The 22,145-nt window shown below is 45.2% G+C and overlaps 1 protein-coding gene across 1 annotated transcript in view; it reads left to right on the top strand.

Moving 5' to 3' along the window:
- The window catches only part of SLC1A4 (solute carrier family 1 member 4), a 37,158-nt gene extending 15,268 nt beyond the window's left edge, over window positions 1–21,890 (top strand). Inside the window, exons 4-8 of the mRNA XM_034061103.1 lie at window positions 2,684–2,850; window positions 6,173–6,406; window positions 7,602–7,796; window positions 9,219–9,353; window positions 12,685–21,890. Coding sequence (XP_033916994.1) covers window positions 2,684–2,850; window positions 6,173–6,406; window positions 7,602–7,796; window positions 9,219–9,353; window positions 12,685–12,919 — 966 coding nt within the window. The 3' untranslated portion in view covers window positions 12,920–21,890. The remainder of the gene's footprint in view (window positions 1–2,683; window positions 2,851–6,172; window positions 6,407–7,601; window positions 7,797–9,218; window positions 9,354–12,684) is intronic.
- The last annotated feature ends 255 nt before the right edge of the window (window positions 21,891–22,145 follow it).

Below are 22,145 nucleotides of genomic sequence, written 5' to 3'. Positions count from 1 at the left end.
CTTCTCTTCAGCCTCGTGATAAACCGTATCTCCTACCTAGAGTTATATTTTACCAGCAGAAGAGAAATGCAGAAGAACATGTGTGTGCCACGTACACAATCAGATCATTCAATAAATAGAAGAGTGTCATTTTTTTGTCTTTTCTAAGCACAAAAGAGTTTAGGGCTTTCAGGCACACAAAATGGAATAGAGACAAAACTAGAAGAGTGTTACTATGTGTGGAGAAAACAGCACATTTATTCAGATAGCTTTGGAAATACACAGTACCTCATTCTTAAAACCCTGTTCATTATTGCAGTTCTTTCAACTGGAATGCTGATAATACAGCGCTGAACAAGTAACTACCATTACATTGCAGAGCTTATATCTGATTATTTTGTAGGTAGCTAATAAAAAAGCCAGAACCTTCGTTGCTTGTAAACACTTTTGTTAACAGCAGTTCAGAGTTCATGCTTTTGTGAATAATTTATGGTTTCTCCCCTTCCCTGCAGTGCTTTATTTCCACCTGCCACTGAGAGACAGGCCAGATGAGCAGTAGTTCCAGCAAAAGCATCATCTTGAGCAGGCTGGATTTATAGAATCACAGAGTAGTTAGGTTTGGAGAGGACCTTAAGATCATCCAGTTCCAACCCCTCTGCCATGGGCAGAGACACCACACACTAAACCATGTCACCCAAGACTTCGTCCAACCTGGCCTTGAACACTGCCAGGGATGGAGCATTCACTACCTCCCTGGGCAACCCATTCCAGTGCCTCACCACCCTTAAAGAATTTCTTCCTTATATCCAATCTAAACCTCCCTTGTTTAAGTTTCAACCTGTTACCCCTTGTCCTATCACTACAGTCCCTAATGAATAGTCCCACACCAGCATCCCTGTAGGCCCCCTTCAGATACTGGAAGGCTGCTATGAAGTCTCCACGCAGCCTTCTCTTCTCCAGGCTGAACAGCCCCAACTTTCTCAGCCTGTCTTCATACAGGAGGTGCTCCAGTCCCTGATCATCCTCGTGGCCTCCTCTGGACTTGTTCCAACAGTTCCATGTCCTTTTTATGTTGAGGACACCAGAACTACACACAATACTCCAAGTGAGGTCTCAGGAGAGCAGAGTAGAGGGGCAGGATCACCTCCTTTGACCTGCTGGTCACGCTCCTTTTGATGCAGCCCAGGATACAGTTGCTTTCTGGGCTGTGAGCACACACTGAAGCCGGCTCATGTTTATTTTCTCATCAACCAACACCCCCAAGTCCTTCTCCGCAGAACTGCCCTGCATTTCCCTATTGCCCAACCTGTAGCTGTGCCTGGGATTGCTCCGACCCAGGTGTAGGACCTTACACTTGTCATGGTTAAACTCCATGAGGTTGGCATCAGCCCACCTCACAAGCAGGTCAAGGTCCCTCTGGATGGCATTCCTTCCCTTCAGTGTATCAACAGAACCACACAGTTTGGTGTCATCGGCAAACTTGCTGAGGGCACACTCAATCCCATTAGCAATCCCATTTCAAGCTTTTTACTCAATGTTCATTTCAAGCTTTTAGCTCACAATATGTTTTTCTTTCCTAGCGTTGAGCCAGTGTCTACTTAAACCAGCCAAAAGGCCAACACTTGTACACAGACCTAATCTGTTTGAGAAGTTCTTCCAAATAAAACAACAATTTGACATGAGCTTGTACTGCCAAGTTGGGGAGAAAAAAAAACAGTTTGTCAAAGCAATTGTATTTTTATGTAGCCACAAGAACACTCATTCAGCTCATAGGATACTACCCTGGCAAACAAGCTCCAGTTGTCTTTGAGAACTGTGAAGGACCAGCAGAGCAGACTTGTGAGCAGACTGGTTTTTGTCAAAGGGTGGATCCTGGTTTTCTCCTCTTTTACTGTGCAGCCACATGATTTTGGGGAAGGGGAATGTGTATTTCTTCTATTCTCTCTGCATCTCCCACAGATGGATGGATGAATGAGCAGTTTCCACAGTTTGCTACCTTCCTCTACCCCTCTCCTGCCTTTCTGCTTCATAACATTGGTTGTTTTCCCCTGGTTTTCACCTTGGTATAAATATTGCACTAAAGCAGTGGATGGAGCAGTTTCTGAGAGCATATTCCCATCAGAGGTGTCAGAAATAAGAGATATTTGGGGCCAGACCACTGCAAGCCTCTTGGAGGTATGATTTGTTTAGGGAGTAGAATATCATAGTGTCAGCAGTGAATGATGCTTTGTGGAATAAGCAGAGCTAGGAAGTCAATATCACCAGTATCTGTCATTTATGTCTGCGGTCCCTCCAACACCCGTCTTTCTTTATGGGCAAACAGGGGTTTCTGTCTTTTAACCACAAATGGATTTGGTGCCCGTACTGTTTCGCATCTGCAGTGGAGCTTGTTGTGAGTAAACTGGGATGGCTGCTGTTCAGGTCACTGAAAGCACACCTATCATATTGAAGGGCATGAGGGAATGTTGCATCAGACCATTCCCTTCTCCAGTGAACCCATGGCAGCTCATAACTAGGAAGGTTTTTATCTGGACTGTGTCCAGATCTTGTTTGGCTTTCCTTCAACAAACAGGTTCTTCTTTCCCAAGGTAGGTTCTGCTTGTTGATTTCAGATCAATTGGACAGCAGCAAAATGAGGTGATACTTTTGTTGGGTTTTGTGCTGGTCTTGCATCTAACAAACTGACGTTTTTTTGCCTCTACAGGTCCCTGTTGGTACTGAGGTTGAAGGGATGAATATCCTGGGGCTGGTGCTGTTTGCTCTGGTTTTAGGAGTAGCACTGAAAAAGCTTGGCCAGGAAGGGGAAGATCTGATCCGCTTCTTTAATTCATTCAATGAGGCAACTATGGTCGTGGTTTCCTGGATTATGTGGTAAGTGTGTGACTGCAGTGTATTATTATGTTTAGCTCAGGAATCTCACCATTTATCCATCTTTCCAGCTTTTTCCTACCAGATCCCTCATCACAGCAAAAGCAAATGTCATTGTGTCACATGATGGGCTCTTCTGGCTTGTGCCTTGTAATTAGTCAGTCACATACCTTAAGGTACCAGCCTGGAACACTTCAGAGGCTCTCTAGGACTCGTTTTTGATTAATCAGTGGAAATGTGGGTTTCTGTTTCAAAGCAGCATAAGCCGATGGCTAGCTGCCATCATGTGCCTAAAGGCACTAACCTTGAATGAATACAGGAGCTGGAAGCAAGTGAGGAATATGTGAAGGCCCAGGAGTGCTTGGTCTGTGCTTGGAGTGTACTTGCAAATGCAGTGTGTGACTAAAATCACACTCATAGCTTCATGCCTTCATTTTTCTATTGGTCAGAAGGTTACTTTTAGTGACCTGAAAGATATCCAAGGGGTTTGAGAGGAACCCTGTTGAGTGCAAGAGTACAGAGCACCACCTCTCTGCTTGTATCAAAAGATGATGGAGAACCTACATCCCTTTGTATAGAAGGGAGAAACAGTCTCCAGGGCTATGTTCTGAAACAGTAGTGCTGGCTACTGAGTGTTTTGTCATTGTTACCAGCAGAGCCTGAGTTGCACAGTGGATTTTAAACCTCTGCTCCTCTTCTAAGATCTCCCTTATTTTCTTGGGTAAAGCAGGAATTAACGTTCCCAGCAGGAATCAACTGTTTGTGCTTGTTTCTCCAGAGATTCTTCTCTTTTCCATTTCACATCCCTGAGAGTAGATATTCCCTAAGGTTGATTGTTTATTTTGTCTCCTGCTATTAATGAGCAAACCCATTATTCCACTTACTCCCCTGTAGTCCAGACATGTTTGTAGGCTGAATGTTGCTCTGACCAATCTCACAAAGCTTTTGGCACTGAGTAAAGTCTGGATGTTAGGAACTGGAGTGCACTGAGCTTTCTCTCTAGGCAAGAAACCAGCAGTGGAGGAGGCAGGCACCTCTAGAGAGTGGTTCAGGCCACCTCAGCTGGGGTAGGACCAGCCTCCTGAGTGGGTTTTGTGTCAGGTAGGGTGAATCTGGGCCTCAGAGCAGTATTATGGCTGGTTTTGTGCAGCTGGATGGGTCTAGGCTGCTCCTGTGAAACCAACAGTTCTAATACCTCACACACAAAACCAGACACATTCATAAGGACAGCTAGCTAACAAATCAACAGTGGGACATTCCTTGCTCCCTTTCTAAAGCTGCTGGAAAAGCTATGAGCTTATGTTAGCAGAGGTATTTTTATTCCCTTCATTCTGCACTTTTCGTTCCTGCTATTTGCTGCCTTCTAAGAAGTAAAAAGGTTTTAACAAACCACCTGATTTCACACAGGCAGATCTCTGTTAGTTGCTGTCATAAAGGATTGAAAAATTCAAAGTCTCAAAGTAGCTTAAGTCTTTTGAGTGTAATTCCTTGGACACTGAATGCTGATATGAGGCAGTTCTTGTATTCAGCTGATTACAGTGCTAACACTTGAAGCCAATCAGTTGGTATATAATCCTGTACTTTGTGGATTATTGGGACCACTCTGACTCTTAACACTGCAGTGCACCATAGCCCTTACTTGTTCTCTTTCCTTGCTTACGGCTCTTGTGTTGTCCTGGTATTTATTCAAAGTCCATCAAGCTGCATGTACCTCCCAAAGGATACTTTGGAATGGGGGAAATCATACTACTAATTAAAAAAGGCAACTAAAGCTTGTATTCAGTCCCATGCAACAGCAGCACTTTGGTCTCAACTTCAGTTCCCTCCTGTCCAGCCTCCCTCTTCAAAGGGAGGGATCCAATCTCAGCTCTGAATCAGTGTTCATGTTTGCAGAGCTTGCACAGAGCCAGGGCTCAGCTAGATCTGCCTGATTGGGGTGCTAAGAAGCAAGGTTCAAAGGCAGTATGTGCAGAACTGCAGAGTGTAAGTGGGGATGGTTCAACAGGTTCCCCATGAGATCTGACCAAGGGAGGACAGAGGGAGTGCGCCCACATGGGCCATGAGGAGCTGTTCTCTGCTCATTGAGGGAGAAGCAGGCTTAGAAGGAGTGATATGGGTAACCTTAAGGCTTGCCCCCTTCCAAACCTGTGCATGTTTAACCAAACCTTCTCAAGTTTTGTCCTGACTCCACAGATCAGCTTTTCTGAACATGGGCAATGGATTGGAAGGAAGAGTGGGAGAGAAACCATTCTTTATTCCTGTAATGGACAGGCAGATCTCCTGTAGTCATGTGTGTGCCTGGGGCAGGGTTCTGGGGAGCTGGGTGATCTTTTTCTGTCTCTCAACCTTAGAAGCAGGAATCTATGGAGCATGGACAGCATTGGCAGAGGTGCTCAGACACAGGCTTCCCAAGCGGAATTCCAGAGGAGCTGACCCTGGGCATGAAGTGATTCCTGCAGTTCATTAGCAGCTGTGCTGCTGTAGGTGCAAGGGCAGTTCCGTGTTTTCAGTGCTGTTCCCAGCTGCACTATGTGTGGCTGTGGCCTGCAGGTTGGCCCTACCCCTGGATCAGCTCCAAGTGCTCCTGACGAAGGAAACATCAAACAAATGCTGACGTTTTGAGACGTGGCATGTTTCTAGATAGGGGCCATGGGAATGTGTGTGTACGTGGCTGTTGGCTTGAGTGGAGCTCTGAAAGCCTGGTCATTTAACTTAGTCTCTGTAGGCATATAGCAGAGATAATTGCTGTCTTTGGCACATGCATCCACAGCCTTCAGCTGAGCTCAATGCTATGGGCATAGCTTTTTCTTTCCTACGCTAAATATGTTGTCACCCAGTGTGTCTGCCATTGGAATGACCTAACTTCATACTTCTGCTGGTAGTCACCACGTCTGTAAGATCCTACTCTTCCATCCCTTTCTGTGCTCCAGCGACATGACACAGCTCCTTTTTCTGTCCTACCATCTGCTGTCCCTTCAGCAGTGACTTTAGCTTCAGGTCTTTGCCTGCCTTCCTCCCTGATGGACTAAAACTCCACACCAGTGTGTTGTGCTTATGGCTTCTGCCAGCATTTCTGCTTCCCACTTGGCTTCCCTCAGCATTCTCCGGGCTGAAACAGAGCTCTTTGAGTTTGACACTCTTCCAAGCAAGAGTGTTAAGAGAAGCCTTCCAAATGTGCTTAACCTGTGTGTGTGATGAAAAAGGTGCTACCCTTCACTAGAAGCAGCATATTCCTTAGGAGAATGCTATCCCCAGGACAGAAAATGGTATATTTTCCAAGACCTTTTTGTTTGTACTTAATGACAGGCACTTTTTCTTTACACAGGTATGTACCTATTGGCATCATGTTCCTTATTGGGAGCAAGATTGTTGAAATGGAAGATATTGTGGTTCTGGTGACCAGTTTGGGAAAATACATCTTTGCCTCTATTCTGGGCCACGTCATCCATGGAGGAATCATTCTGCCACTTATTTATTTTGCATCCACACGTCAAAATCCGTATCGTTTTCTCCTGGGACTTATCACACCATTTGCCACTGCTTTTGCCACTTGCTCCAGGTGGGTTTCTGTGCTTCTTTGGGGATTATAGTCTAGTTATATTTGTCACTGGGAACTGGTTATATCCCAGCACCAAACTGTGTTGAGATTAAGGTGTGAATATTGTTCCTGAGATTGCAAACAGGTACCTGTGAACATAGAGGGTCTCACTGCTGGCAGCAGCTGCCACAGAGCACATGCTGGTAAACAGCTGTTGAAAACAGTTCCTCAGAGTTTAGGACTGTAGCATGATGCTGAGTTGGAATTTTTTGGGGGAAAATGTGAAAGAATTGGCCTTAAAATGATCCTGCCAGCTCTCTTTTCAGTTTTAAGTAAAGTGAGGGTCAGCAGTGAGGGACTTTGTCCTGACAATTTCAGTTCTCCAAGTTCAGAAGGATCTGGAACAAGGTTAGATTAATTTTGCAGGAGCAAAGCAGATGACATGGGCGACATGATTTAGTGTGAGGTGTCCCTGCCCATGGCAGTGGGGTTGGAATTTGATGATCTTAAGGTCCTTTTCAACCCTAACTATTCTATGATTTTATGATATATTAACTAATATAAATGGACTTCATATTGTTGATGTCAAAGATTTGGCCTGATCAGCTTTCATTTGTCATACTCAAGCTGTCAAGCATTTCATTTACACTTCTGTCAAGAGGCAAACACCTGATCAAATACCATAACCATACACAGTCCTTTCAGGTCATCTCCAAAAGCAGATGCATGCCTGCCACAGGAGCTGAAGTACATCAAGTAGGAGAGGGTAACTTATAGTGCAAGAAATAAATGCAACAGTGTTTATTCTGTTTGTTCATTTGAGAAGGTGCTCGTGCAACATTCACAGATATCTGTTAACATGTGTTGTGTTTATTTTGGCATCTGTTGGTGTATATTTGTGGGTTGAAACTTGATCATTCCACAGCCCTGTTAGGCTGCATTACTGTGTTGAGTCATGAGTTCTTGCTCCTGGGAGATTAGAGTTCTTATCAGCTATTTCTGGATGGAAGCAGATTATTAAATATCACTGCTCAAGACCAACAAGGTGGGTCCCTCATTGCTGTCATGTCAGAGAGGGACTATTGAAATGGCATCGTTGTCTTGACAGCCCTGTGTGCAGCTTGTTAGAAACATGAAAGCCATGAGACAGTGACTTTCCATTGAGTGCATCCTGATGCTTTTGATGTTTGATTCTTCCCTGTTCTCTGCTTTCTAGCTCAGCCACTCTCCCGTCAATGATCAAATGTATTGAGGAGAACAATGGAGTTGACAAGAGGATCAGCAGGTTTATCCTTCCTATCGGGGCGACTGTAAACATGGATGGAGCTGCTATTTTCCAGTGCATGGCAACTGTGTTTATTGCTCAGCTGAACAATGTGGACCTCAACGCTGGGCAAATCTTCACAATTCTGTAAGTTGCTTGCTATTGCAACCACGTCCTTCTGGCCCCCAGACACATTCAAGCCTGTGGTTTCTCTGCTAATAGCTAGCAGTTTGCATTCCACGTCTCTGACCTAAAGCTGGTGAACTGCTATGAGACATAATTACAGGGTGATTAAAGGATGGAGTCTGAAACTTCGTAAGATTTGCCAGAATCTCGGTACAATAAAAGGTGGAATCTAGGAAGGGTACTTGGATTCCAAAACAGACTTTGAGCTGTTTAAAGCTGTTTCTCACATTTAATTCCTGTCCTTCCTTAAACATTTCACTTCCCTACCCCTCACTTACCATTAAGCTGGGTAATCGAGGCATGCTGCTCTACCCAGAAAGCTACCTCTGGATGTCTTGGAAGATCCTCCTGCCACCTCCTCAGTTCCTTATGTATTGATTTCATATGAAAGACTCTGCTCCTGCTTACCTCTGCCCTTCTTACCATGATGTCACTGCCTTCCCAGGTCAGACCTGCTGTCATTCCCTTCCTGGCTGCTTTGCTCCACTATCCCTCCACCACCTCAGTCCTGCCTCCTTCTCTAGGACTCTCTCCTCTCTCATGTCCCATAACCCATAAGGTGTCATTCCCTTCATTTCCCTGCTCCTGAAGTGAGGATGCTACAAGGAGTTCTAGCCCCTCATTGCTAAGAAATCAGACCTGTATCCACCAGACACCTCTTAAGGCTGGTTCCCAGCATTTTTTTACCCTGCGTGGCTAGGTTTTATTTCCTTCCTTATTGCATTTCTTGGTATATTATTTGTTTATCTAAGGCAGAGCTGGCCCATTATTTTCTTTGCAGATGACCAAATTAGCCTTTCATGTATTCTTAGTGAATCAGGTGTTAACACAGGCCTGAGGATTATGCAGTGATCATCCAAAGAAAACTCAGCTGTAGACATCTGTACATGAAAAGGTGCGTGGTCCATGTCTATACCACATGGACTGCAGGTTTCCAGCTCCTGGTGTAGAGTCTGTGCTAGAATGCAAATGAGACAGAGAAGGGGCAGTACTCTGCATGTCAGGATTTACCTTTATACGCTTAGAGGCAGGATATAGAATGTACTCAGCATATTTGAAGTGATAAATGACTTAGAAATGGATATATTGGTAAGGCAGCAGGATCTGCTTGTGTTAGTTGGGGTGTTTTGCCTTTTTCTGAAAGGGCAATCACTGTATTAAACACAGCGCCATTGCCTTGGTAGCTGCTGTGGATGCCTGCTGAGCCACTGTGCTCTGCTCCCATTACTTTACATCAGCAGGCAGGAAAAGATTTGCCTGGGAAGCAAATGATCTTCGTGTCCCATGCTGGAGAGTTTATTTACAATTCCCATAGTGGGGAAGCGTGGGACACAAGTGTGGAAGAGGAGCTGCTGCTAACAGGGTGTGCAAATTGATTTGCAGTGTGACAGCCACTGCATCCAGTGTGGGTGCAGCCGGGATCCCAGCCGGAGGAGTCCTCACCATCGCCATCATCTTGGAGGCCATTGGACTTCCAACCAACGATCTCTCCTTGATCTTAGCGGTGGACTGGATTGTGTAAGTACTTCAGGCCACATATATCCGCTGTTAATGATGTGTAGCTGGAAACATGGAGCTTCATAGTCAAAATAGTGCAGTATGAAATAAAACCATACAATATATGGTTTCCTACAGCACAGGTAACTCTTGATAGATAATGGAGAAGGGGGTCCCTTCTCAATTAAAGCAGTATGATAAAATCACAGAATCACAGAATGGTTTGTGTTGGAAGGGACCTAAAGCCCATCCAGTTCCAACCCCCTGCCACAGGCAGGGACACCTTCAGTAGAGCAGGTTGCTCTAAGCCCCATCCAACCTGGCCTTGCCAGTTTTGAAGTCCTCTAGTGAGTTAAATGTGGTTGCACATTCTGTTCTGCTTTCACAGTGGTGCCTTTGAGCCCTTATGCAGCTGGAATTGGATGGGCATTGACAAACATTTCTCTGCAAGCACTTGGCAAAATCAAGACATATTTGTTTCCGGTCTCAATTTCCTTAGGAAGGTTGTTAAAAGTTTGTTCAGAAAGTGTTGGTATTGCTGGAAATTAGTTGGAAATTAGGGTGGAAAGAGGGAAAAAGGAAATAGAGTCTGCATGGTGGTGGCAAGATTTTTGTCACAGGCGGGAAGCATTCTCCATCAGAAGTGGTTGTCAGCTATTGTTGTTTGAACTATTTTTATAGCTCAAGACTGGTCAAACCAACAACCAGCACATCACAGAGAGGTGCCATCCATTGGCAGGGTAGGGACACAGAGGGTTCATGACACTCATCACGGTGTCACAGCTGGAACATGCTGCTGGGAGTCCCAAGTTTAATACACAGTATTGCCACCTTTCTTTTCCATCTTCTGGGAAACGAATAGAAGGTCAGGATTTTGCTCACCTCCTCTCTTTCCAAACCCCATTTTTCCTCTCCTTGAAACATGGGAGATTATCTCCTTGCCCAGCTCTGCTTGGAAGAGCTTATCTCACCACTTACTGTACTTAGATCCTTGTTAAGGATTAAATTTACCTTCTGTACCACCTAAATTAGATTAAGGAAAGCTTAGAAAACTTGTTTTACTTCAAGTACTGGGGACCCAGCCACAAGTGCATGGTGAGTGTGAATGCCACATGGGGTTGATTTCTTCTATATTAGATTAGCTGTATGGAAAAGGGTGCCTGCTTTTCCTTGAACAAGCCTGGCTGGCTGCTGTCCTTCAAATACCAGGAAATCAAACTGGAAGGGTTCTCTGAGCACTCATGAATTAAAGCATGCTTGGAGTTTAAATGCCAGTGGAGTAAGCATGAAGTCGTAATTTAAACACATAATCTGCTTTCAAGCCATCTGGTTGAGGTTGAGCAGTGGGCTGAAATGACTGGTCAGCATGGGTCAAGTGATGTGAATCCCACTGGGGTCTTTTCCAGTTGGTGGGTTACTGGGCAGTTCCTGGTTTACACTGTACATAATCCCTCTGCGCTGCTTTTTGGAAACACCAGCCTCTCTGTATAGGTGTGTACTTCCATGGCAGATGTGGAAATTAGGATGCCCGAGGACACTTGAATTCCAGAAGCTGGGGAAGGCAACAGCTCTCTTTCCCTTCCCACACCACACGTGTCTGTGGAGTGTAATCATATTCCTATGGCTTCATTAGGGCCATCAAATGCTATGGCTGTCACCTTCTAGGGATCAGCCACCTCCAAAGGACAGGAGACACAGGCAAAGCAGTGGATAGACATTTGTATCCCATCTTCCTAAGAGATTACAGTATTAGATTTGATTTCCACAAGTGCTCAGAGGCAAGAGTGAAACCCTTCCCTTCACTCTGGCTTCCCTCAGCCTGTGTGTGTGCTGGCTGCCTTCGTTTCAAAACGTGCAGCATCCCTCTGTGGTCAGCAGTGTTCTAACCAAGGAACTCAGCCTTGTGGTAACAAAAGGGGAAAGGAGGGAGTGAGAATCCCATGTCCTGTTTTAGTGCCAGCTGTGTGATCACCAGAAAGGACCACAGTTACAAGTTGAGCACATGTGGAAGTTAGGCTCCAGAATGACCAACAGAACTCTCAGAAGGCATGTGAAGAAACTGTTCTTCTTTATGACCCATAAACTGCCTCCATTAGACTCCAGGACACAGTAGTTTTGTGACATAGTTTGTGACATTTTCTGACAGTAGTTTGTAGTTTGGGGGTGTTGGTCGATGAGAAAATGAACATGAGAGGGCTTCAGTGTGCGCTTACAGCCCAGAAAGCAAGTGTATCCTGGGCTGCATCAAAAGGAGCATGACCAGCAGGTCAAAGGAGGTGATCCTGCCACTCTACTCTGCTCTCCTGAGACCTCACCTGGAGCATTGTGTGCAGTTCTGGTGTCCTCAACATAAAAAGGACATTGAACTGTTGGAACAAGTCCAGAGGAAGCCACGAGGATGATCAGGGGACTGGAGCACCTCCTGTATGAAGACAGGCTGAGAAAGCTGGGGCTGTTCAGCCTGGAGAAGGGAAGGCTGCGTGGAGACCTCATAGCAGCCTTCCAGTATCTGAAGGGGGCCTATAGGGATGCTGGGGAGGGACTCTTCATTAGGGACTGTAGTGATAGGACAAGGGGTAATGGGTTGAAACGTAAACAGGGGAAGTTTAGATTGGATATAAGGAAGAAATTCTTTACTGTGAGGGTGCTGAGGCACTGGAATGGGTTGCCCAGGGAAGTTGTGAATGCTTCATCCCTGTCAGTGTTCAAGGCCAGGTTGGACAGAGCCTTGGGTGATATGGTTTAGTGTGAGGTGTCCCTCCCCATGGCAGGGGGGTTGGAACTGGATGATCTTAAGGTCCTTTCCAACCCTAACTGTTCTATGATTCTGTGATTCTATGACATAGGACCAAAGCTACTACTGGCAAGAAATCCATAGAACGCTGTCACTCTGCCTGCTCCTCTTCAGCAGGTGTTTGGGTTATGGTACAAGTCTATAGTTAAAAAGAGATCTGGGTGCTCTGAGTCACCTGCTGGATAAACCCAAATTAAGTTCCTCCTCTGAACTTGCATTTGAAAACTGCTCACCTGGGGAAAGGGGAAGAGGGAGGACGTGGGCTGGGAAAAGCAGGATGCCTGAGAAAGAGTAATACCATTGCTGCCATCCACTGAGAGACCAGAACCAGCTGATAGTAACAGTTGGGCTGACCTTAAACCAGCTTCGGTGCACAGGTTTGGTTCTGAGATGGTGATGATACGTCTGTGGAAAATACTGTTGTAACAACATCTCCTTTGTGTAGCTCCACTGAAGCCAGTGGCTCAGGAGGGCTGAATCAGCCCCCTCCCCTTGTTGTGTTGTAACTCTCTTAAGCTAAAAGCCTGCTGCTTTGGTTTTGTTTCTGATCTTCACCAGGGACCGAACGACCACAGTTGTGAATGTGGAAGGGGATGCCCTGGGAGCAGGCATCCTCAACTACCTGAATGAAAAGGAAAAGAAAGACAAAGAGCAGGAGCTAAAGGAAGTCAACGTAGAAGCAGTTGCTAACAGCAAGTCTGAAGCGGAAACATCGCCTTTGGTAACCCACAAAAACCAAGTGTCCAACACGAGCAGTACAGCAGACCCTGAATCCAAGGAATCAGTATTGTGATGAGGCCGTTCGTCAACACGTGTCCTAGAGGTGGACCAGGGACTTGCTAACTCACCTAGACCTTTGCAGTGCTAACAAGGGCTGGATGGCTCTTGAAAGCTTTCAGTTCCAGTCTCTTTTGGGATATGCTGGCCTAGGGAAGGGGAGGGAGGTGGGGTGGGCAGAGGAGGGGTGTGGAGAAAGAGCACTCCCTTTATAGTAGTATTTTGATAATTCATATATGTACATGTATATGTGAGCACACATATACATGTACATGGAAACTGCCATTGAAACTTCTGGTTTAACAAGGTTTCTGTTAGTAAAAGCTCATATGGGTTGGAGGTGGGGAAGGAGACAAACCCAGTATGTGCTTGTGACAGGGGAAAATTAGTAAGCTTATTGTGCTGCTGTTCGAATGGAGATGCAGGCTAGAAACTCCAGAGTGGGGGAAAATGTTGCTTGAACTTAGTTTCTGGCCTGAAAACACGTATTGACTGTTACGGGCATGATACAAAGCAACATTTTTCACCTACTCCTCTTCCTCTCCTCTTCTCCAATCCCTTAAAAACATCAAATATGTCCTGAAAAATAGCTTCTTTTTTTTCTATATCTGAATTAATAGCTTGTTCCATTCCCCCCTGCAGTGCAGCTCATAGCAGCTTTTCTGCCTTTTGATAAGTCACTCCCAAACTTTGGGACCAAACACAGGAGATCTTCGTGCAGATCAAGGACTGGTTTTCTCCTTTCCTTTAGCCAAGGAAAAAAATCCAGAGGAAACACAAATTTTGTTAAAGTAATCCCTTGGGAGCTGAAGAAAATGTAGAGTCTGTTCCAGCATAAATAGGTCTGAAAGAAGCTTGATGCTGTGACAGCATCAAGAGATCAAGAAGTCAGTTCCCTTCATGAAAACTCCTTTGCTAGCACGCTATGTGCTGCTCATGTTTATTTCATGGGTCAGTCCAAACAAGTTACATCATATCCCTCTTCCAGCAAAACTGAGCAGGGGAGGAAAATATCTGAGCACACATCATGTGGGAACTGATGACTGGCAAGTCTGAGTGTTGGCTGGAAAGGGGAAGAGGTGGGTTTATAACCCCATGTAGGTCAGCGATGTGTGTGTTGGGGCAGCTGCATACCTGTCCCTGCAGTCTGGTCCTTCTATACTTGTTTTTCTGGCAGCAGCTTAACATTTAGCACTTCTGGGTGGTGCTGGGCCAGGGTAACACATAGTGGCAGATGGTAACCTTTGCTTGAGGCTGAGCAAAATGCTTCTGGGTTCTGACTCCATCTTTTTCCCTTTACAACATATTTCCTGAACTTGCACCCTGAACCTGAACACACTCCAGCAAAAACTCATTGCAAAACTCCTATTGATTTGTCTGGGCTTTTTGGACAGCACATAGTTATGAAATTATATCTGCGCATATGCCAAGGACTTGCGACACTTCCCCTTGGCTACTTTAGCAAGATGACTGTATAGTCAGTCTCCACACTGTTAATTCAGCAATATACATTTACACTTAGCCTTGATGTAAAGTAATGCTGAGTCTCCCTTTTTTCTTTCTCCTGTCTCGCTTCAGAGGAAGCTATCTTGGAAGGATACCCAGCTGCTGATGCCTGTGTTCATGGCACTAGGAAAAGGCACCTTCAGTTTCATGCGCCTAATTTGCAAAGCATCTTTCCTGTTAAAGGGACAAAATGAGCATTGCAAAAATGATGCTCAGAGTGAGACGTGGCTGCCTCTGAGGGAAAACACAGTGAGTGCATCAAATGTGGCTCTTTAATCATGTGCAGTAGGGCTGTGCAAACAATTGAAGTAGGAAAGCATCAGCCCACTGAGCAACTGCAGGTGGACATTCTTTTTAACCCGTTTATTTATAGCCCTGTCCACAAAAGTTGGTCATTCCTTGGCTCCTCTTCAGAATGGAAGGAGACAAACACCATTTTCTCTAGGGACATCCTTTGCCCAGTATTTATTATTGCACTTTTAGCAGATCAAGACTCGCTGAAACTTTGCATTTCCTCCCATTCGATTCGTCCCAGCTCCTTTCAACTCAGGAAACCAAAAGCGCGCTTTGTAGCTGACAGTGAAAGTCAACAAATAAGAAGTGTTTTGAAAAATGTTGGAGGTTTGAGAAAATGGGTCTCAAAAACCCTTTTTTTTAAAAAAAAAAAAAGTATTTATTTGAAAAATCTGAATGCACCAGAACTCCAAATACTTTGATTTTAAAGCAGTATGTGTCTGTCTCAAGGAAGCTGAAAAACAAGACTGTTCCTTGTGGGCTGGGTTCTGTAGTTGCATTTAATCCCCCATCAGACAGCTTAGCTCCTCTGATGTTCTCCCTCACCATGACACTCGCAGCTGGGATGAGGACGTGAGAGCAGGCAGCACTCTCATGACATTTCCCATGCAGCATCACAGCACTGTTGCAGACTAGAATATTTCCCAAGTTTTACTTTTTTTAACCCAAAGGCTGTTATTGCTCACAGTTAAAAGTACTCTCCTGGACAAGTCCAAAGGATGGGCTTCCTCAAAGGCAGCACCTTCCCATTGCTTTCTTCTTTGTGGTGCTGCAGGTTCATTGCATCTCACTTGTAATAGTGTGCCATAGGCTGCAGCACATTCCTTCATCATAGAATCATCATGGAATGATTTGGGTTGGAAAGGACCTTATGATCATCAAGTTCCAACCTCCTGCCATAGGCAGGGATGCCTCACATTAAACCATGTCACCCATGTCCTTCTGACAACAGATCCCAGGAAATGGTAAATTAAAGCCAATACCTAAGAGTCATTGTAGTATTTTCTAGTATGCAGAATCTTTGCTGAAGGATGTGTCTCCCAGTCCCTACTAGTGGATTGCTACATTTTGCATCAATGGGAATGGCTAGTCCCATGTAAAGCTTCTTAGAGCAGTCAGATTTAAGGAGGTCAGATTGTTCTCATAGCAAGAATTTAACCAAGGAAACCTAACACTCCTCCTGGAAACAGGTTCATATAAACAGGTTTATATGAATCAGTAGTATTTGGGTTTTAACCAGAAATCTGTAATCTTACAGAAGCCGTACTTTAGACTTACAGAGATGCCCGTTCTGTTGTTCTTGCACAACAAGAGGGATCTATGGAAGCAGGAATGCTGGGTAGCTACTGCTTGTCAAAAGATCTTCTTTGTCTTTTCTGTGTCGTCTGTGCCAGAAATGGCATTTCTTGGTTTTCTGTGATGTTCCCATTCCTCATGATAGCCATGCTGCATCTCCTAGGGCTCTCCACCCGGCTTCACATTGTTTGTTCTTAAGGTACAAATGTGAAATATCCAACATTACACTCCATTGGACTGTGACATATTTGACACATTCCAGAAACTGCCCTTGTAACGATGTGAATCCTGATCAAAAGCCCGATGAGACAGAATTGACATGTGCTCCAAGCGGTCAAGGTGTTCAGATAAGGAGAGAACTGAAAGGGCTGTTGAAGGGGATGCGTTTTGGATGCTGTCCTTAACCTGCAGTGCAATGTGTTACACTGGGAACTTCCTATTTCAGCCTCACTGCAGAGGCTGAGCTCAGAAGGTGCTCAGCAGCGGTGCAGGTACAGCCGGTGGTACCTGCTCTGCTCTCACCCAAGCACTCCAGAGCCTTGTGCTGGTGTGGTACTTACTTCACTCCAATGCCTCTTGACCGGACGTGTGTTTTATGTCCTCCCAACGTGACTGTACAGTGGAAACCTTTAGTCAGTTGCTTCTTCTTTCAAGAGGAAATAAATTCCATCGAGAAAACACTAATTTTTTCTTTCTGGTTTTGGTCTTTTTCTTTAAGGTACAAATTCTCTCCCTAGGAAAGCAGGCAAACAGCTGGGGTCTTGCCCTCTAGTACAGCAATTGCTTTGGGGGAGAAAGATACAGGAATATGGAAGAGACGAGTCTGCAAGCTTTTGGCATATGCACTCCCATTTTCTCTCTGATGCCGTCTATTCTTCCACTTTTACCTTCTCTTTTTCAGTGAAGTTCATTTGACTATTTTGGACCATCTATTTATTTTCCTCCAGGATTGGCTTTCCACTCCATGCTTTATCCATCACTGATGATCTCATCCCATTTCCTAGAATGCCCGATGCTGGTTTTATGTATAGGATGCTCAGGTATATATGGGAGAGCGGATAAAGTTTTGAGGGCTCCAGCTGGTCCTTGGAAAAGCAGTTCACATTCTGCCTTGCTATGATGTGTTTGGTATTTCAGTAAAGACCCATTATTCCTAGGAACCGAACTTCAGCTGGGTCTCACTGGTGTGTTGGTGATTACACTACAAGAGGCAGTAATTACAAAGGGCTTTAAACCCTTCTGGGGGTGTCTTGTGCAATCAGGGTGGGTTTTGTGTTGAGAACAGCCTAATGGCCAAGCCCAGAGCTTCCCCTTCAGGGATGTGATAAAGAACTGTGCCCTTTGGACATGACAGAAATGTGGAGTCAGTCAAAGTGCTGCGTGAGCTGGTGAAATAACCTTTGCTTTGTCTTTTCCAGGGAGCCCTGTTACTGTCTGAAGAGGTTGGAGGGGCAGTATGGGGGGCAGGAAGGTTTCACATGTACTTGCTCTGTTCCTATACTCTTGCCTGGGCATTTGCTGTGGCCAGTGCCAGAGATGGATGTGACTCAGTGTCACCATTCTTAGACTCATTCTGCTGTGGTTCCTCTGTGTTTTACAGCAAGAACACAGATGTTTAGGCAGTTCCTCTTTCAGTTGAGTCGAAGGCCCTTGGTATCTTTATGACTGGCCACCCTGCCGTGTGCTGCAGGTTATGTCTTCGAGTGCTTTTAAAAGGTACAAACCCACCTCCTCTTTCTGCAGGGATTTGCAGTCCCCAGTCCTGAATCTTCACTCTGCTCCTTTGCTAGCACAGCACATTTCACCAGCCTCTGGAAAGCACCTCCTGTTGGGAATCATAATTTTTAATCCGGAGCCTCCCACAGGCAGTGAGCAATGGGCCTCAGGTAGGAAGTGCAAGGACCAAAAGACAAGACATTGAGTTTACAGATACTTTAGCTGTGTCTCAGGCAATAGTGTGGAGGATAGTGAGTCGCAGTGTTTCGAGAGCACTCCTAAGACAGCGAGCACTAAATCTTAAATAATAATGAGCTTTCCAACACTGAAGGGAATCAAATAGCTAAAGTGTGCATCATGAAGTCAGGATTGCATTGTGCTACAGTATGAAGGACTGATGGAGAGGAGATCTAGCGTATCCATTTGTTGAGCTAACTCGAGGGAAGCAGGGGAGCTAGTGTCAGTGTGAACTGCATTTCAAAAGGCAGATGTGATTCAGTCAAGGGGGCACAGCGCCCTGTACATCTGCCTCTCCATCTTCATCTGGCATGTCATGAAAGCACAGGTTCAGGTAAATTAACAGACCTCACCATGAATTCAACATTAATTAGGAGCCTTGGCAGCTTAGTTTCTGTCTAGTTTCAGTGGGAGAAAGTGCTTTTCAACTGAAAGAACAAGTTGTCTTGTTGACAGCAAAAACAGTGGAGAAAAAGAAGGAAGAGCTGGAAGGATGCAGGGGGAGCATTGCAGAAGGCAGGGTAACAAAATGGATAAAGAAGCTAAGACCTGAAGGAAGCCTCTCTCCCTTGGCATTTCAATAGAGACAGCATCAACAAGACTGCAAGCATCTGTCCAGCATGTAGCAGAGGATGCAAATCCCTGCCCAGGGATTTGCAGGCAGAGGCAGACACGAGTGCTGGTGTTTCTGAAGCACATCATCACTGAGCAACAGCGAAGCATGCAGCATGTCTGTGGAGCTCTGACAGGCTGCTCCTGGCTGCCAGCCATGACCACAGACATAACAGTGCAGTTCTGGATCAGGGATTGACCCACATTCCTCCTTGCAGGATAGCTAGGACAAATGCTCCTCAGATAAATGCATGGTAGCCATTATTCTCTGGGGACAAAGACCTTGTTATCTATGCGAGCATATTGATGAAAGCCATGTTCGCTTGCTGCTTTGGTGTCAGGGAGGAGGGAAAAGGGTACGGCAAATGAGCTGAAACCTTTTCCAGGCATTGGGCAACACATAGAGACAGTTGCCATTGAGTACTTTAAGTCTGTTGAGAAGTGATCAAGAGCCCTATTTGGCTTCTGTAGCTCTGTCTTCACATCCAAGCCCCAGCTTGGGAAATGAATGTTAACGTGGTATTCATTCCCTGCATGGGGTCTTCACAGACATTTGTGACCAGCAGGCACCGTTTCACAGCTGCAGCTGTGCAGAAAAAGAGGAAAGAATGCTTCTTAGAGTCACGTGAGGGGTTGCCAGGCAAGCAAGGAGCAATCTTGAATCCTGAAACCAAGTTCATTTCTATATCACCTCCTAAAAAAAACTAATGTCTGCACGTTTGAGCATTGATACCCAGCAGTGTTAGCGCAGGGTAATACCTTCTCTTTCTGGGGGAATGGAAGAAGTGTAGACGTAAGAGAACTATCTTCCTTCTAGGATGTTTCTTTAATGGAAAAGGAAATCCCTTTCATTCAAGAGTTCATGGTACAGTTCCCTATCAAATCCTGTCTCAGTGTCAGCAGTTGCATCATCCTCGCTGGCAACGAAATCTCAATTGGGTTTAACCACTGATGTCGGTGCCAGCAGGAGGTGAGGACTGTGGACATTTCAGCAGACCAAGTGCTCTTGAAGTCCTGCTCAAGAAACATTTGTACTTGTCTTTCCCAAGGCCACAGATGCTGTTTGCCTGCCGACAGGAACCAGAATGAGGAAATGATGCTGAAGCCAAGTCTGTTGTAATGCAAAGTTAACAGTGTGGGTTAAAGCCACAGAAACCAAGAAAGTTGGTATTGGATTAGAGTCAGATCCTTAGGATGACTTTCACTTGCTCCTTCTGATAACACAGAGAAAGTAAAACCCTTCTGCAAGCATGTAAGTTAGCAACTGAAGCTAAACTGCATATGGCATGTTGGTGTGACTGAAGTTAATTGCAGTTACAGGTTGCAGAAAGAAATCACCAAGGGAAAACTTCTCTGTATGAAGCTGCTTCCACTTGCCTGAATCCCCCTGGATTACATTCCCAAGAAAGAATTGTGCTTAGCCAGAAAAGAATACTGCAAGAGTTAACTGGATTGGATTGTAGCTTAAGAACCAGAAGGAATGCTACCAAATGCATGGGCCAGGGCCTTCACTGATGTGCATGAATGCAATTTCCTGAGCTTCCAATGACCTGTGGGCTTGTGATGCAGCTGATACCTCCTTAGCAGTGTAGGGGTTTGGTCTGGTCCTCTTAAGATGACCATGTTCAGTACAGCAGCAGTAAAGGAACATGTTTAAAACTCGTTGGCTCTAGCTAGAGTCATTTTTCATGCTCATGGTATTCTCATGACACGGTGCCCTCAAGCACATTGTCTTTCCTAGATAGTGTTGATGTGGAAGCAGAGCTTCCGCATTTTGAAATCGGTTTTCCTTCTCTGTATCCTTCCTTGGAGTCTGCTGTGGTCCTTGGAGTCTGCCGAGACCCCAGCAGGACCAGGCTCCTATACTACATAGATTACACTTAAGGATATTGGAGTCCCATGTGAGGACATAGGCTGTCTCACACCCTGTTACCAGGGGATGAAGATGTAGCTTAAACTTTGGAGGAGGGACTGGGCTGAAGAAAGTCCTGCTTAACTAAGGCAATACCTTCAGAGTGTTTTACACTTAAGTCAAATAACTATTGCCAAGCTGGCCCAGCCCTAGCTGCCTCCCTGCACTGCCCCACAGTATGTCTCTGCCCCTCTGTTGACATTATTCCCTGAAGACCAGTAGAGGGAATGTGTTGGCCATCCATGAATATTCCAATCTTTTACAAATATAATCTTATTTAGACCTTCTCTGTTGCTATCCTGGCTACTCTTTCATAAGGTCATCCACATGGTAGGTGATGGAGACCACTTGTAGCACTACAAATAGCTGAGCGTACCTCTGCTAAAGGGAGATGAGCCTCTTTTGTCTGAATAGCTTCATGGTTATAGCAAACTGAGACTGACTCACCCACACCTTGTGAGGGTGAGGATTTTGTTTAGATTCTGATTAATCCCTCTACATTCAGGGACAGCAGGACCATCCCCAGGACATGAGGAGTCTTCTTCTGCAGCAGAGGTATGCAATCTGCCTTACTATCCTTAAAGGTGCCTTGTCCTGGTTCCCTTCAGGACAAATTCCAAGTTGCTATTTGGCTTTGGAATACAACTATGCACCAAAGGTGAGAGACTCCGTTATCCCTGGAGACAGGAGGGAGAACATGATGTCCTGGTGTGGGACAGGGAAAGTGAGTTTCTTTATCCCATAAGCTCTGTGTCAGCCATCCTGCCTCTGATGTGTGTATGTGTGTGCGTGCTTTTATTTCTACATGAACACAAATTGCTCTAATTAGGAGGGAGGATTCTTGTATTTTTATATGCTAAGCCATTTTGATTAATTACTTTAATAAAGCGACAGACAGATGAGCTCTGGAATTCACTGCCATCTGCTCCAGTACAATTCACTATCACTGATACGAAGGTATCGGCCTTCAGATAAACCCTAGTGCTTAGAGTAACCACTCCATTGAGTAAGTACTTGTGCCATGTGGATGTATTGATCCTTGTGAACATCTGTAACTATTCCTCTGTAAAAGCTATGGGTTTGATCCATGTGGCTCTGTATCAGCCTTTTTATTATCTACCAAGAACAGATGTATGTGCATATATGCAAGAACAAACCATATTGCTGTGTCTGGAGGTGTGTGACCCTGGGGTAGATATTACAGATGTTTATTGTGTAGTGTACCCTTTGGTGTAAAACCTCTCCCTGCCTGCCCAGGAAGAAAGCAGTCCTGTGGCTCAGGTTGAGATGGTTTGTTGTATTAGAAGGGTGACACAATAGGATGCTCTCTTTTTTCCCTTCTCTCATGGAACTGTATATTTGTTCTTTCTTTGTGTAGCTTCTCAACCTGAAATAAAAATCACTCCGAATAGAATTCACGTTTCCATCTTTGTTTGGAGAAGATCCAGAGTTTTAGCTGGGTCAACCTTCCATAGACAGCTGTTTGCTTGCTGGACCAGCCTTTTGGGCTCTGTCACCAAGCAAGCTCTCTGTGACTCCTTTGGAAATGCCCCTGAATGAGAACTGTAACTTGGTATTTGAGTTCAGCTTCCCAAACTGCACCCTTTGCCAGCATGCCCCCTTTGCCTGCATGCTGGTGTCGACTTCAGTCTGGTTTTATAGAATCATA

The sequence above is a fragment of the Melopsittacus undulatus genome, chromosome 3 (assembly GCF_012275295.1).
Source record: "Melopsittacus undulatus isolate bMelUnd1 chromosome 3, bMelUnd1.mat.Z, whole genome shotgun sequence".
Classification (NCBI taxonomy): Eukaryota; Metazoa; Chordata; class Aves; order Psittaciformes; family Psittaculidae; genus Melopsittacus; species Melopsittacus undulatus.
This window is presented reverse-complemented; position numbering and strand designations above follow the sequence as displayed.